Genomic DNA, 13500 nt, shown 5'->3' on the forward strand with positions numbered 1-13500 from the left:
AGCGCAATAGTATATTATTTATTTAATTTAACCTTTTTTAACTAGGCAAATCAGTTATGAACAAATTCTTATTTACAATGATGGCATACCAAAAGCCTGGGGGCTGGGATTAAAAATAAATATAGGACAAACACACATGACGACAAAAGAGACCTAAGACAACAACATAGCATGGTAGCAGCACAAAACATGGTATAAACGTTATTGGGCACAGACAACAGCACAAAGGGCAAGAAAGTAGAGACAACAATACATCACGCAAAGCAGCCACAACTGTCAGTAAGAGTGTCCATGATTGAGCCTTTGAATTAAGAGATTGAGATAAAACTTTATTGCAGCTCGTTCCAGTCGCTAGCTGCAGCGATGGCGTCTTTTTGTGAATTTTGAAGCATATTTGTAATTTTAAACAAACGCTTCATAAATCACGAAGGTAATTTTAATTTAATGATATCATAGAACAAAACGTATAAGATCTCCTAAGCCTGTGTTAACCTCTAAACTTATTTTCTGCGTTTATCCCAAAACTATTCTTTCCCCTGAATTAACCAGAGGTAAATCATTTGCGGGTTTTAAGATTATAAAGTGCCGAGCTCTAAATACATTCTCGTCATTTTCTTTGTTACATCCAGATTTTGACATGAAATGGAAAGACAAACACGTTACAACCACATATAGAACAATGATCAAAATATTTCACCAGATGTATAAATATTAAGCACCCGGATTGCGTTTCCACTCACTACCAAATATTGTGATGAGGAAACCCAGTGGGAGGTGGATTTTGGCCAACATTCTTCAAATTACATCAGTGAAACATTTGATCTCCATACAGTTTTCTGTTTCCAAAACTAGAATCTGTAACAGAGTGAACTGCCTTTTGTATACTTTGCCAAAGTTGAAAAAATTGCTTTGTTTCGGAGCGCAAGGGCAACTTGAGTTATTGTACACTTGCACTTCAAAGTAGGCGTTCCCTAACGGACATATGCAAATAGATGCCAGAACACGCCAATAGGATCTCACTAGCTAGTGCTTGGCTCTGACCGCCTCCTTGCTAGTTCTGCCCACTATGATTAATTTACTCCCATTGGAAACGACAGGCTCTAGTCTATCTTGGGTTAGTTATCAAAAATCTTCGACCTTACTGTACAAGTCTCTTTATTTAAATGTAAATAATATTTTAAATTCAAACCAGGGAAAACAAGAATGTTACGAATAAAATTATTAAATGACAGAGTAGACTATGACGTGGCAGTGAATTTCTGTACTGTACAGAACACTATACAGAAATTAGACCAAAAAATAACAAAACATGAACAACATTGAGTCCAACCTTTAAAATGTCATTTAAAATGTTCATAACAAATAAATACATATTGTAAAACATATTGTAAAATACCTTTTCCATTTAAAATACAACTAGTTGTCCATGTATGATGCCGTATTCCAGTTTATTTAGTTGACAGAAACCTGGAAGGGTTGATGATCAGGGTTTGAGTTGTATTATTGTGCGTATTCATGTTTAAGTCTGTGAGCGTGTATGTTGGTAGTTATGTAGGTAGGTATGCGTGTAGGTTGGTAAGTAGATAATAATTCCATTCCAGCCATTACAATAAGCCTCCTATAGCTCCACCCACCAGCTCCCTCTGGTGTGTATTACAGCGGGGGGAGGCCTATGTGGTGCACATTGCAGTATGGCTGTATGAGGTATCTGGCTGTAGACCAGAAAGTGTTGGTGAAGCTGAGTCCTGTACAGTGGTCGTAGCAGCCGGGGACCATGGAGACCAGGACACCCAGAGGAACCAGGAAACCCAGGGTGAAACCTCCTGCTGCTCGGACACCTCTCACCATATCTGACCACACACCACTCTTCTCCTCTAGCATCTGTTTCTCCTCCTTAATCACCTCCTCCTCTTTCTTCTCATCCGCCTCTCTTTCTACCCTCTCCTCCACTCTCTGCTCCTCCTCTATCTTCTCCTCCCTCTGCACCTCATCAGAGGAGTCCTCCTGGGGTAGGAAATTAACACACGCATTAAGCAACAGCGTCTCTCCCCTAGGGTGTGTGTCTGTGTTTGTGTGTGTGCATGTGTGCAAAGCTGTGGGATGGGCTCATTACAAAACTGGAAAGGAATTAATGGAACGGTATCAAACACATCAAACATGTGGAAACCACATGTTTTAATCTGTTCCATAAATTCCATTCCAGCCATTACGGTCAGCCTGTCCTCATTCACTGGCGCGAAAACACTCTCCCAGCTAAGCCCTACCTAACCCTAAACTCACACTGTCCTGTAGTACTACTTGATCACCACACAGTGGAGACAAACACTCGGCCATGATCGGTCATGTGTGTGTGTATGTGACCCACCATCATGCATGGCAGTAGACCCAGTTCCTCTGCTAGAGAGATGGAGCGCTGAGTGGCTTCAGACAGAGTTCCATCTAATGCCATGTAACCCCCCTCTCCTCCATTACTACAGACAGAGAAAGACATGAGGAAAGAGAGAGAGGGTATGAGCTATTACAAACATGACAAAATTAGAGAGTGTGTGAGGGATGTTATGATTGTGTGTGTAGTTACACTAGGGCCTCTGCCAGTTGGCTCTGCAGATCCTTCATCTTCTCCTTCAGATCCTGAGAACAGAGAAACACACACACATAAAGCCCAGAGTGTATATCAGTTAAATATGTGTGTGTGTGAGGTCTGTATCAGGCATATGTAAAATGTGTGTGTGATGTACCTGTGCAATGGAGGAGTACTCTGTAAGGGACTGCTCCAGCTGCTCAACTACAAAGTCCTTCTGAAGGATACACGTGCACACAAAGTTATGTTGAGCAAAGGCCAGCCAGCTAATAGACTGCAATGGACCACATTTAAACTGGCAATCCATGTGGCATGTCTAAAGAAAAACTTGTACATTTATTGGGTATTTAGGGCATATTTCAAATGTAAACATCATCTTCAATATGTAGGTTTCGCCTACCTTACGTAGGACCTCATCCCTGTGATCCAAAGCGAGTCTGCTCTCCTCGAGCCGAAGCTGTTTCTCACACACACGTTACTAGTTACTATTAGGGCTGGGAAAAATCATGCGGCCTCCCAGGACCAAAATTACCCCCCTCTGATCTGGTGGTAGGATACCCCTGAGTGTGTGTGTGTGTGTGTGTGTGAGTTACCTGTAAGGCTTGTAGAGCCTGGCTAAGGTTAACGATCTTCTTCTTGTCAGTGGCTCTGTCTGGTATAATACGGGACATCTAGGGGTGAGAAACAGATAGACAGAACGAGAGAGAATAGAATAGAAACGTTCTGTTATGTTTTGACAACAATGTGTATTATGCCTCCATATTGGCTGGCCAGTGAAACGTTCAGTTTGTTTGTTCTAACAGGGTCAAAGGTCAAGGGTTAGGTCATCATACCTCACTGCCGATGGTTTCGATCTGGTCCTCCAAAATCTCCTTCTCTTTCTCCTGCCAGAACGAGGGATGAAAACCATTGTATTTCTCACCATTTTATCAATACTTTCTTTCCAAGTTACTTCACATTTACAAATTAGCTCAGTTGGTGAGGTGATTGGTCAAATCAGGTGTGTTCAGTTGGGTGGTTTATTTGTCATATATATACAGTTGAAGTTCACACTTAGGTTGGAGTCATTAAAACTCGTTTTTCAACCACTCCACAAATTTCCTGCTAACAAGAAATGGCAAGTCGGTTAGGACATCTACTTTGTGCATGACACAAGTAATTTTTCCAACAATTGTTTACAGACAGATTATTTCACTTACTGTATCACAATTCCAGTGGGTCAGAAGTTTACATACACTAAGTTGACTGTGCCTTTAAACAGCTTGGAAAAATCCAGAAAATGATGTCATGGCTTTAGAAGCTTCTGATAGGCTAATTGACAAAATTTGAGTCAACTGGAGGTGTACCTGTGGATGTATTTCAAGGCTTACCTTCAAACTCAGTGCCGCTTTGCTTGACATTGTGGGAAAATCAAAAGAAATCAGCCAAGACCTCATAAAAAGTATTGTAGACCTCCACAAGTCTGATTCATCCTTGGGAGCAATTTCCAAATGCCTGAAGGTACCACGTTCATCTGTACAAACAATAGTATGCAAGTATAAACACCATGGGACCACGCAGCCGTCATACCGCTCAGGAAGGAAATGCATTGTGCCTCCTAGAGATGAACGTACTTTGGTGCGAAAAGTGCAAATCAATTCCAGAACAACAGCAAAGGACCTTTGTGAAGATGCTGGAAACAGGTACAAAAGTATCTATATCCAAACGAGTCCTATGTCGACATAACCTGAAAGGCCGCTCAGCAAGGAAGAGGCCACCACTCCAAAACCACCATAAAAAAGCCAGACTACGGTTTGCAACTGCACATGGGAACAAATATCGTACTTTTTGGAGAAATGTCCTCTGGTCTGATGAAACAAAAATAGAACTGTTTGGCCATAATGACCATCATTATGTTTGGAGGAAGAAGGGGGAGGCTTGCAAGCCGGAGAACACCATCCCAACCGTGAAGCACGGGGGTGGCAGCATCATGTTGTGGGGATGCTTTGCTGCAGGAGGGACTGGTGCACTTCACAAAATAGATGGCATCATGAGGTAAGAAAAATGATGTGGATATATTGAAGCAACATCTCAAGACATTGGTTGCAAATGGGTCTTCCAAATGGACAATGACCTCAAGCATACTTCCAAAGTTGTGACAAAATGGCTTAAGGACAACAAAGTCAAGGTATTGGAGTGGCCATCACAAGGCCCTGACCTCAATCCTATAGAAAATGTGTGGGCAGAACTGAAAAAGCATGTGCGAGCAAGGAGGCCTACAAACCTGACTCAATTACACCAGCTCTGTCAGGAGGAATGGGCCGAAATTCACCCAACTTATTGTGGGAAGCTTGTGGAAGGCTACCTGAAACGTTTGACTCAAGTTAAACAATTGAAAGGCAATGCTACCAAGTACTAATTGAGTGTATGTAAACTTCTGACCCACTGGGAATGTGATGAAAGAAATAAAAGCTGAAATAAATCTTTCTCTCTACTATTATTCTGACATTTCACATTCTTAAAATAAAGTGATTCTCACTGACCTAAGACAGGGAATTTTTACTAGGATTAAATGTCAGGAATTGTGAAAAACTGAGCTTGAATGTATTTGGCTAAGGTGTATGTAAACTTCCAACTTCAACTGTATATATAGGGACCTAGTCAGTTGTGAAATGCGTCTTCCGCATTTAACCCAACCCCTCAATCAGAGGTGAGGTGGGCTGCCTTAATCGAAATCCACGTCTTCGTGCCCGGGGAACAATGGGTTAACTGCCTTGCTCAGGGACAGAACGACAGATTTTTACCTCGTCAGCTCTGGGATTTGATCCAGCAACATTTCGGTTAGTGGCCCAACACTCTAACCACTAGACTACCTGCCGCCCCTCTAATATATATATATATATATGGTTTTCACAGGAGGTTGGTGGGACCTTAATTGGGAAGGATGGGCTCGTAGTAATGGCTGGAACGGAATCATGTATGTATCAAATACATCAAACATATGGTTTCCATGTGTTTGATGCCATTCCATTTGCTCCGTTTCAGACATTATTATGAGCCATCCTCCCCTCAGCAGCCTCCACTGATGGTTTGTTTACTATTGCTGTACACCACTTCCTGGTTAACCACCAGTTGTTTGATGTAGGCCTCCAGGTTGCCCGTAGCATCGTCTTTCTCAACCAATAGGCTCCGGATCTCCTCCAGCTCATCCATCAGCTGCTCTGCATCATGAATCGACTGCTTCATCCTGACAAACACAAATAATCATGAACAGCCTGACTGATTGATGGTTACATTTGACTTGGTTGTGCAGGGCAGTGTGTGTGGTTGCTAATATGGTTACCCTTTGACTTGGTTGCGCAGGGCAGTGTTCTCGGTGCGTAGCAGTGTGTTGTTGTCATCGGCTACCTCTACTGTTCTCTGCAGCTCTGAGTTCAATTGCTTCAGTCTGCTTCGGGAATACACCAACTCTGCTAGAACATCACGCCTCTCCTCTGAACTCCTACAAACACACAAGTTAGAAAGTGGTAAGTACACAAACTGCTATCACAACAGCCTTGATGTCCAGATCACGAAGGACCTATCATGGTCTAAACACACCAACACAGTTGTGAAGAGGGCACGACAAAGCCTCTTCGCCCTCAGGAGGCTGGAAAAATTTGCCATGAGCCCTCAGATCCTCAAAAAGTTCTACAGCTGCACCATTGAAAGCATCTTGACTGGCTGCATCACCTCTTGGTATGGCAACTGCTTGGCATCCGACCGCAAAGCGCTACAGAGGGTAGTGGGTACGGACCAGTACATCCCTGGGGCCAAGCTCCCTGCCACCCAGGACCTCTATACCAGGCGGTGTCAGAGGAAGGCCCTAAAAATAGTGAAAGACTTTAACCACCCAAGTCATAAACTGTTCTCTCTGCTACCGCACGGCAAGTGGTACCGGAGCGCCAAGTCTGGGACCAAAAGGCTCCTTAACAGCTTCTTTCCCCAAGCCATAAGACTGCTGAACAGTTAATCAAATTGCTTCCCGGACTATTTGCATTGACCCCCCCTTTGCATTGTCTCTATGTACACTGACTGGACTAGAGGTCGACCGATTAATCGGAATGTCCTATTAATTAGGGCCGATTTCAAGTTTGCATAACAATCGTTTTTTTTTTTACACCTTTATTTAACTAGACAAGTCAGTTAAGAACACATTCTTATTGTCAATGACAGCCTAGGAACGGTGGGTTAACTGCCTTGTTCAGGGGCAGAACGACAGATTTTTACCTTGTCAGCTCTGGGATTCGTTTTTGCAACCTTCCGGTTACTAGTCCAACGCTCTAACCACCTGCCTTACATTGCACTCCACGAGGTGCCTGCATGGCAGGCTGACTACCTGTTACGCGAGTGCAGCAAGAAGCCAAGGTAAGTTGCTAGCTAGCATTAAACTTATTTTATAAAAAACAATCAATCAATCATAATCACTAGTTAACTATACATGGTTGATGATATTACTAGTTTATCTAGCTTGTCCTGCGTTGCATATAATCGATGCGGTGCCTGTTAATTTCTCATTGAATCATAGCCTACTTCGACAAACGGGTGATGATTTAACAAGCGCATTTGTGAAAAAAAACACTGTTGTTGCACCAATGTACCTAACCATAAATATCAATGCCTTTCTTTAAAATCAATACACAAGTATATATTTTTAAACCTGCATATTTAGTTAATATTGCCTGCTAACATGAATTTCTAATAACTAGGGAAATTGTCACTTCTCTTGCGTTCCGTGCAAGCAGTCAGGGTATATGCAGCAGTTTGGGCCGCCTGGCTCATTGCGAACTGTGTGAAGTCCATTTATTCCTAACAAAGGCCGTAATTAATTTGCCAGAATAGTACAGAATTATGACATAACATTGAAGGTTGTACAATGTAACAGCAATATTTAGATTTGTGGATGCCATCCGTTAGATAAAATACGAAACGGTTCCGTATTTCACTGAAAGAATAAACGTTTTGTTTTCGAAATGATAGTTTCCGTATTCGACCATTTTAATGACCAAAGGCTCGTATTTCTGTGTGTTATTATGTTATAATTAAGTCTATGATTTGATAGAGCAGTCTGACTGAGCGGTGGTAGGCAGCAGCAGGCTCGTAAGCATTCATTCAAACAGCACTTTCGTGCGTTTGCCAGCAGCTCTTCGCAATGCTTCAAGTATTGCGCTGTTTATGACTTCAAGCCTATCAACTACCGAGATTAGGCTGGTGTAACCGATGTGAAATGGCTAGCTAGTTAGTGGGGTGCATGCTAATAGCGTTTCAAACGTCACTCGCTCTGAGACTTGGAGTAGTTGTTCCCCTTGCTCTGCATGGGTAACGCTGCTTCGAGGGTGGCTGTTGTCGATGTGTTCCTGGTTCGAGCCCAGGTAGGAGCGAGGAGAGGGATGGAAGCTATACTGTTACACTGGCAATACTAAAGTGCCTATAAGAACATCCAATAGTCAAAGGTATATGAAATACAAATCATATAGAGAGAAATAGTCCTATAATTCCTATAATAACTACAACCTAAAACTTCTTACCTGGGAATATTGAAGACTCATGTTAAAAGGAACCACCAGCTTTCATATGTTCTCATGTTCTGAGCAAGGAACTTAGCTGTCTTACATGGCACATATTGCACTTTTACTTTCTTCTCCAACACTTTGTTTTTGCATTATTTAAACCAAATTGAACATGTTTCATTTTTCTTACTTTTTAACTGTGCATTGTTGGGAAAGGGCTATTTATTTGAGGCTAAATAGATTTTATTGATATATTATATTAAGTTAAAATAAGTGTTCATTCAGTAGTTGTAATTGTCATTATTACAAATACATCTTTAAAAAATCGTCCGATCAATCGGTATCGGCTTTTTTGGTCCTCCAATAATCGGTATCGGTATTGCCGTTGACAAATAATAATCGGTCGACCTCTAGACTGGACTATACCCATTCTACACTGGCACTCCAACACACACCTACATACACTCTCACACGCACACATATTGAAGCCACAGACACGCTTTCACATAGGCTGCTGCTACTCTGCTTATTATCTCAGCTTTTTTATTTTTTATCTATGCATAGTCACTTCACCCTTACCTACATGTACAAATTACCTCAAATAACCTGTACCCCCGCACACTGACTCGGTACCGGTGCCCCCTGTATATAGCCTCGTTATTGTTATTTTATTGTGTTACTTTTTATAATTTTTTACTTTCATTTGGTTTAAAAAATCTGGAACTCTTCTTGAACTGCACTGTTGGTTAAGGCCTTGTAAGTAAGCATTTAACGGTAAGGTCTACACTTGTTGTATTAGGCGCATGTGACAAATAAAGTTTGATTTGATTATTATATATCCTGATTGCCTAGTCATGTTTACCCCTACCTACATGTACATATTACCTCAATCACCTCAACTACCTCGTACCCCTGCACATTGGTACCGTTACTCCTTGTATATATTCTGGTTGTCATTTTATTGTGTAACTCTTTCCTTTATTTTTGTAGCAAATTTTTCTTACTTTTTAACTGTGCATTGTTGGGAAAGGGCTCGTAAGTAAGCATTTCACATAAACGTCTACACCTGTTGTATTCGGCACATGTGACAAATACAATTTGATTTGCTAGGAGTTGTCTGGGTGTAAGGCACTTACAGGTCTGCAGAGTTGAGGATTCTCTCCTCCTCTGACACGTACAGCCTGACAGACTCATCATTCTGCTTCCCCTCTGAAACGCGCACAAAACATCAAAACAGACACACACACACACACACATTTGAATTGGTCGTAAAGAGCAGCCAATAACCAATGAAAAGCTCACCTTCATAATCATAGCCATCTTCCACTGAGTCTGACCTAAACGCACACACAGAGCAGCGAAATGTGTGAACACACAGATTTGAGCAGATAGATGAAGGTTATGGCTATAACTGTGTGTGTGTGTGTATGTTCACCTTAGCTGGTCTGAGCTGGCATACATATCCCTCCATCTGGGTCCCCTGGTGCTACCTAGACAGGGGACAGGAAAGAGGAGGGACCATGTGTTACACATACATCCCTGATCTGTCAATGAATCTGCCTACTACTGCATGGTTGACACCTCAAGAGCCCAGTTCCACCTCACTTCCCACTTCTGAGCTGAGTCCCAGTTCCACCTCACTTCCCACTCTCACAACCGAGAACCCAGTTCCACCCCACTTCCCACTCTTTGAGCTGAGACCCCAGTTCCACCCCACTTCCCACTCTCTGAGCTGAGCTGAGACCCCAGTTCCACCCCACTTCCCACTCTCTGAGCTGAGCTGAGACCCCAGTTTCACCCCACTTCCCACTCTCACAAACGAGAGCCCAGTTCCACCCCACTTCCCACTCTCACAATCGAGAGCCTAGTTCCACCCCACTTCCCACTCTCTGAGCTGAGTCCCAGTTCCACCTCACTTCCCACTCTCACAATCGAGAGCCTAGTTCCACCCCACTTCCCACTCTCTAAGCTGAGACCCCAGTTCCACCCCACTTCCCACTCTCTGAGCTGAGCTGAGACCCCAGTTCCACCCCACTTCCCACTCTCTGAGCTAAGACCCCAGTTCCACCCCACTTCCCACTCTCACAACCGAGAACCCAGTTCCACCCCACTTCCCACTCTCACAAACGAGAGCCCAGTTCCACCCCACTTCCCACTCTCACAACCGAGAACCCAGTTCCACCCCACTTCCCACTCTCTGAGCTGAGACTCCAGTTGCACCCCACTTCCCACTCTCTGAGCTGAGACCCCAGTTCCACCCCACTTCCCACTCTCACAACCGAGACCCCAGTTCCACCCCACTTCCCACTCTCTGAGCTGAGCTGAGACCCCAGTTTCACCCCACTTCCCACTCTCACAAACGAGAGCCCAGTTCCACCCCACTTCCCACTCTCACAATCGAGAGCCTAGTTCCACCCCACTTCCCACTCTCTGAGCTGAGTCCCAGTTCCACCTCACTTCCCACTCTCACAATCGAGAGCCTAGTTCCACCCCACTTCCCACTCTCTAAGCTGAGACCCCAGTTCCACCCCACTTCCCACTCTCTGAGCTGAGCTGAGACCCCAGTTCCACCCCACTTCCCACTCTCTGAGCTAAGACCCCAGTTCCACCCCACTTCCCACTCTCACAACCGAGAACCCAGTTCCACCCCACTTCCCACTCTCACAAACGAGAGCCCAGTTCCACCCCACTTCCCACTCTCACAACCGAGAACCCAGTTCCACCCCACTTCCCACTCTCTGAGCTGAGACTCCAGTTGCACCCCACTTCCCACTCTCTGAGCTGAGACCCCAGTTCCACCCCACTTCCCACTCTCACAACCGAGACCCCAGTTCCACCCCACTTCCCACTCTCACAACCGAGAGCCCAGTTCCACCCCACTTCCCACTCTCTGAGCTGAGACCTCAGTTCCACCCCACTTCCCACTCTCTGAGCTGAGACCCCAGTTCCACCCCACTTCCCACTCTCTGAGCTGAGCTGAGACCCCAGTTCCACCCCACTTCCCACTCTCACAACCGAGAACCCAGTTCCATCCCACTTCCCACTCTCACAACCGAGACCCCAGTTCCACCCCACTTCCCACAACTGAGAGCCCAGTTCCACCCCACTTCCCACTCTCACAACCGAGAGCCCAGTTCCACCCCACTTCCCACTCTCTGAGCTGAGCTGAGACCCCACTTCCACCCACTTCCCACTCTCTGAGCTGAGACTCCAGTTCCACCCCACTTCCCACTCTCTGAGCTGAGCTGAGAAGGTAAATAATCCAAGTTGGACAAAATTGTATATTGTTCTACGAGTCGGTACTCACCATTAGAAGAGGGTGTGACCACTAACCCACCGTCATCCTCCCATTGGCCAGCCTCGGCAGGCCCACAGTACCGGCCCTGCCGCTCATCCTCACATTGGCCAGCCTCGGCAGGCCCCTGGTACCGGCCCTGCCACTCATCCTCCCGTTGTCGTGAACCCTGGTGACCTCGGTGGAGAGACGGGAGGTCGAGCACCGAGCATGATGTCACACCGTGGGAGGCATAGTCCAATAGACCCAGCTGCTGCAGCCGCCCCACCTACATTAGAACCACAACAACTTAATCTTGAAAGGCTTTACGCCTACATACACATCTCTGAACGTGCTAACAAATACATGGCTGTTAAGATAAATGGCAGACTACTAGTACAGTATGCAGGTGAGCTTTATTGACATGAAACTGAAATAACCCAATGTTGCCAAAGCAATATACAATTTTTTTTTTAAATGTTGGCACAATATGAACGAATTCTAGCTATATTACCTCAATGGGGAAGGAGACGGCCCTGCGCAGCATTCTCCCTCAAAGCCCCAATGCCGCTAAAAATCTCTGTCCCCCTTGATAGATTCAGACCATTTCAGACGATATTTCTTTTTTCAAATCAAATCAGTTGAAACAGTGTGCTGTTACAAATGACAAGTCAGGAAGTAAAGACAGGTCGGTAGCTATCTACTAGGAGAGTTAGATCATTCAAGAGCTCGAAAAACAATTCCAAATAAATAGGTTCAGTCCATGTAGGCGTTTATGACGTCACAGTATAAACATCACCTATGCCATCACACTAACAACCAAGCCTCCAAAGACTAAGCTAAAAAAAACTCAGCTAAGTAGTAACGGTAGATAGCTAACTTAGCTGTCCTTCTTTTTCAACAGGAAAATGTGATCAGTTTTCAGCTCGTATTATAGCAATGTTGCTGCTTATCTTTCTTAGTTAGCGACCAAGCTAACTTTAGCTAAACCGGGATCGCAAACTGACTAGCTACTGTAGCTAGCTAATGGATATTTTTCAATCAAGTAGCTAGCTAACAACAGTGACATAATAAATTATTGGCAGATTAAATTATTTGTTGACACATTTTTTTTAACCTATCTAGCTAGCTAATTATTGCAGTTTCATTTACCTACCCAACTACTCTCCTATGACCTCCGTCTCCCTCACCAAAGCAGTGCGCACGAGCAACTATAACTTCAGCCAATCAGTGATCGGTTTCTTTATCAATGGACTCACTGGACTGATCCCTATGTTTTTTTATTTTTGTTTGTTTTAGGAAGTCAATTGGGATGGCTGACGCTAGGTCAACGATTTTTTATAACCAAACCCAGATAGACGACAGCTTGTCGTTTCCAATGGGAACAAATTAGTCATAGTGGGCATAACAGGCAGGGAGGTGGGTAGAGCCAAGCACGAGCTAGCGAGTACCTATTGGCGCGTTCTAGTATACATGAAAATATTACCGTTAAAAAACGTCTACTCTGTGAAGTGCGCGTGTTTTACAACTCGATTCGCATTTGAACTCCTAAACAGCGCGATTATTTAGCAAAGTGTAAAGTCTACAAAACTTAGTCCACTCTGTTCATATCATATTCTAGTTTTGGGAGCAGAAAACTATTGTTTAATCATGTTTAATCGAAGAGAAAATGTGCAGTATGTCGGCCAAAATCCATCTCGTTCCATCTTCTCCCACTGTTCGCCCGTGGGCTTCCTCTCACTACGAGTGGAAACGCCAACCGGATGCTTCACATTTATACTTCCAGTGAAATATCTGTTTAATTGTTCTATCTGTGGCTTTGTATTGTATTGAGAAGCTACCTGTTGGGCATATTGGCACTTCCCAGAAGGAGCAGTTCTCCATAGAAATGAATGGAATTCTACAGTATTTCAATTAAATGTTTCAAGGACAAAATTACATGTATTTAAGTATTTGTGTTGTTGTAATGGGGACAGTAACTTTAGTCATCAACAAATATTTATATATTTTTTTTTTTGGGGGGGGGTTATATTTTAGCTCACATAATATAATTTACAAGTATGCATTAAGGTGTCTGTAATATAATAAATGTGGCAAAAATGAATGTAGACATTAAT

General features: G+C 43.8%; 1 protein-coding gene across 1 annotated transcript; it reads right to left on the reverse strand.

The window, feature by feature from the left end:
- Nucleotides 1-569: 569 nt before the first annotated feature.
- LOC129859074 (trichohyalin-like) lies at nucleotides 570-12466 on the reverse strand. The gene is made up of 14 exons (XM_055928431.1): nucleotides 11898-12466; nucleotides 11417-11672; nucleotides 9545-9599; nucleotides 9412-9446; nucleotides 9246-9318; nucleotides 5904-6062; nucleotides 5690-5807; nucleotides 3415-3465; nucleotides 3175-3252; nucleotides 2982-3038; nucleotides 2739-2798; nucleotides 2579-2631; nucleotides 2366-2471; nucleotides 570-2004 (listed from the first exon to the last, which is right to left on the reverse strand). Exons 1-14 carry the CDS (start codon nucleotides 11928-11930, stop codon nucleotides 1654-1656), a joined length of 1485 nt encoding a protein of 494 aa, XP_055784406.1. The 5' UTR covers nucleotides 11931-12466; the 3' UTR covers nucleotides 570-1653.
- Between the last annotated feature and the right edge of the window lie 1034 nt (nucleotides 12467-13500).

Source organism: Salvelinus fontinalis, chromosome 7 (assembly GCF_029448725.1).
Source record: "Salvelinus fontinalis isolate EN_2023a chromosome 7, ASM2944872v1, whole genome shotgun sequence".
NCBI lineage: Eukaryota > Metazoa > Chordata > Actinopteri > Salmoniformes > Salmonidae > Salvelinus > Salvelinus fontinalis.

Excerpts from the sequence above, each read along its gene's own strand:
- LOC129859074 (XM_055928431.1), bottom strand. The coding sequence starts at position 11,930 with ATGCTGCGCAGGGCCGTCTCCTTCCCCATTGAG. Across the intron at positions 9,319-9,411 it reads AGATGGCTATGATTATGAAG|AGGGGAAGCAGAATGATGAG; the intron begins GTGAGCTTTTCA and ends TGCGCGTTTCAG. Across the intron at positions 3,466-5,689 it reads AGGCCTACATCAAACAACTG|GAGAAAGAGAAGGAGATTTT; the intron begins GTGGTTAACCAG and ends TCGTTCTGGCAG.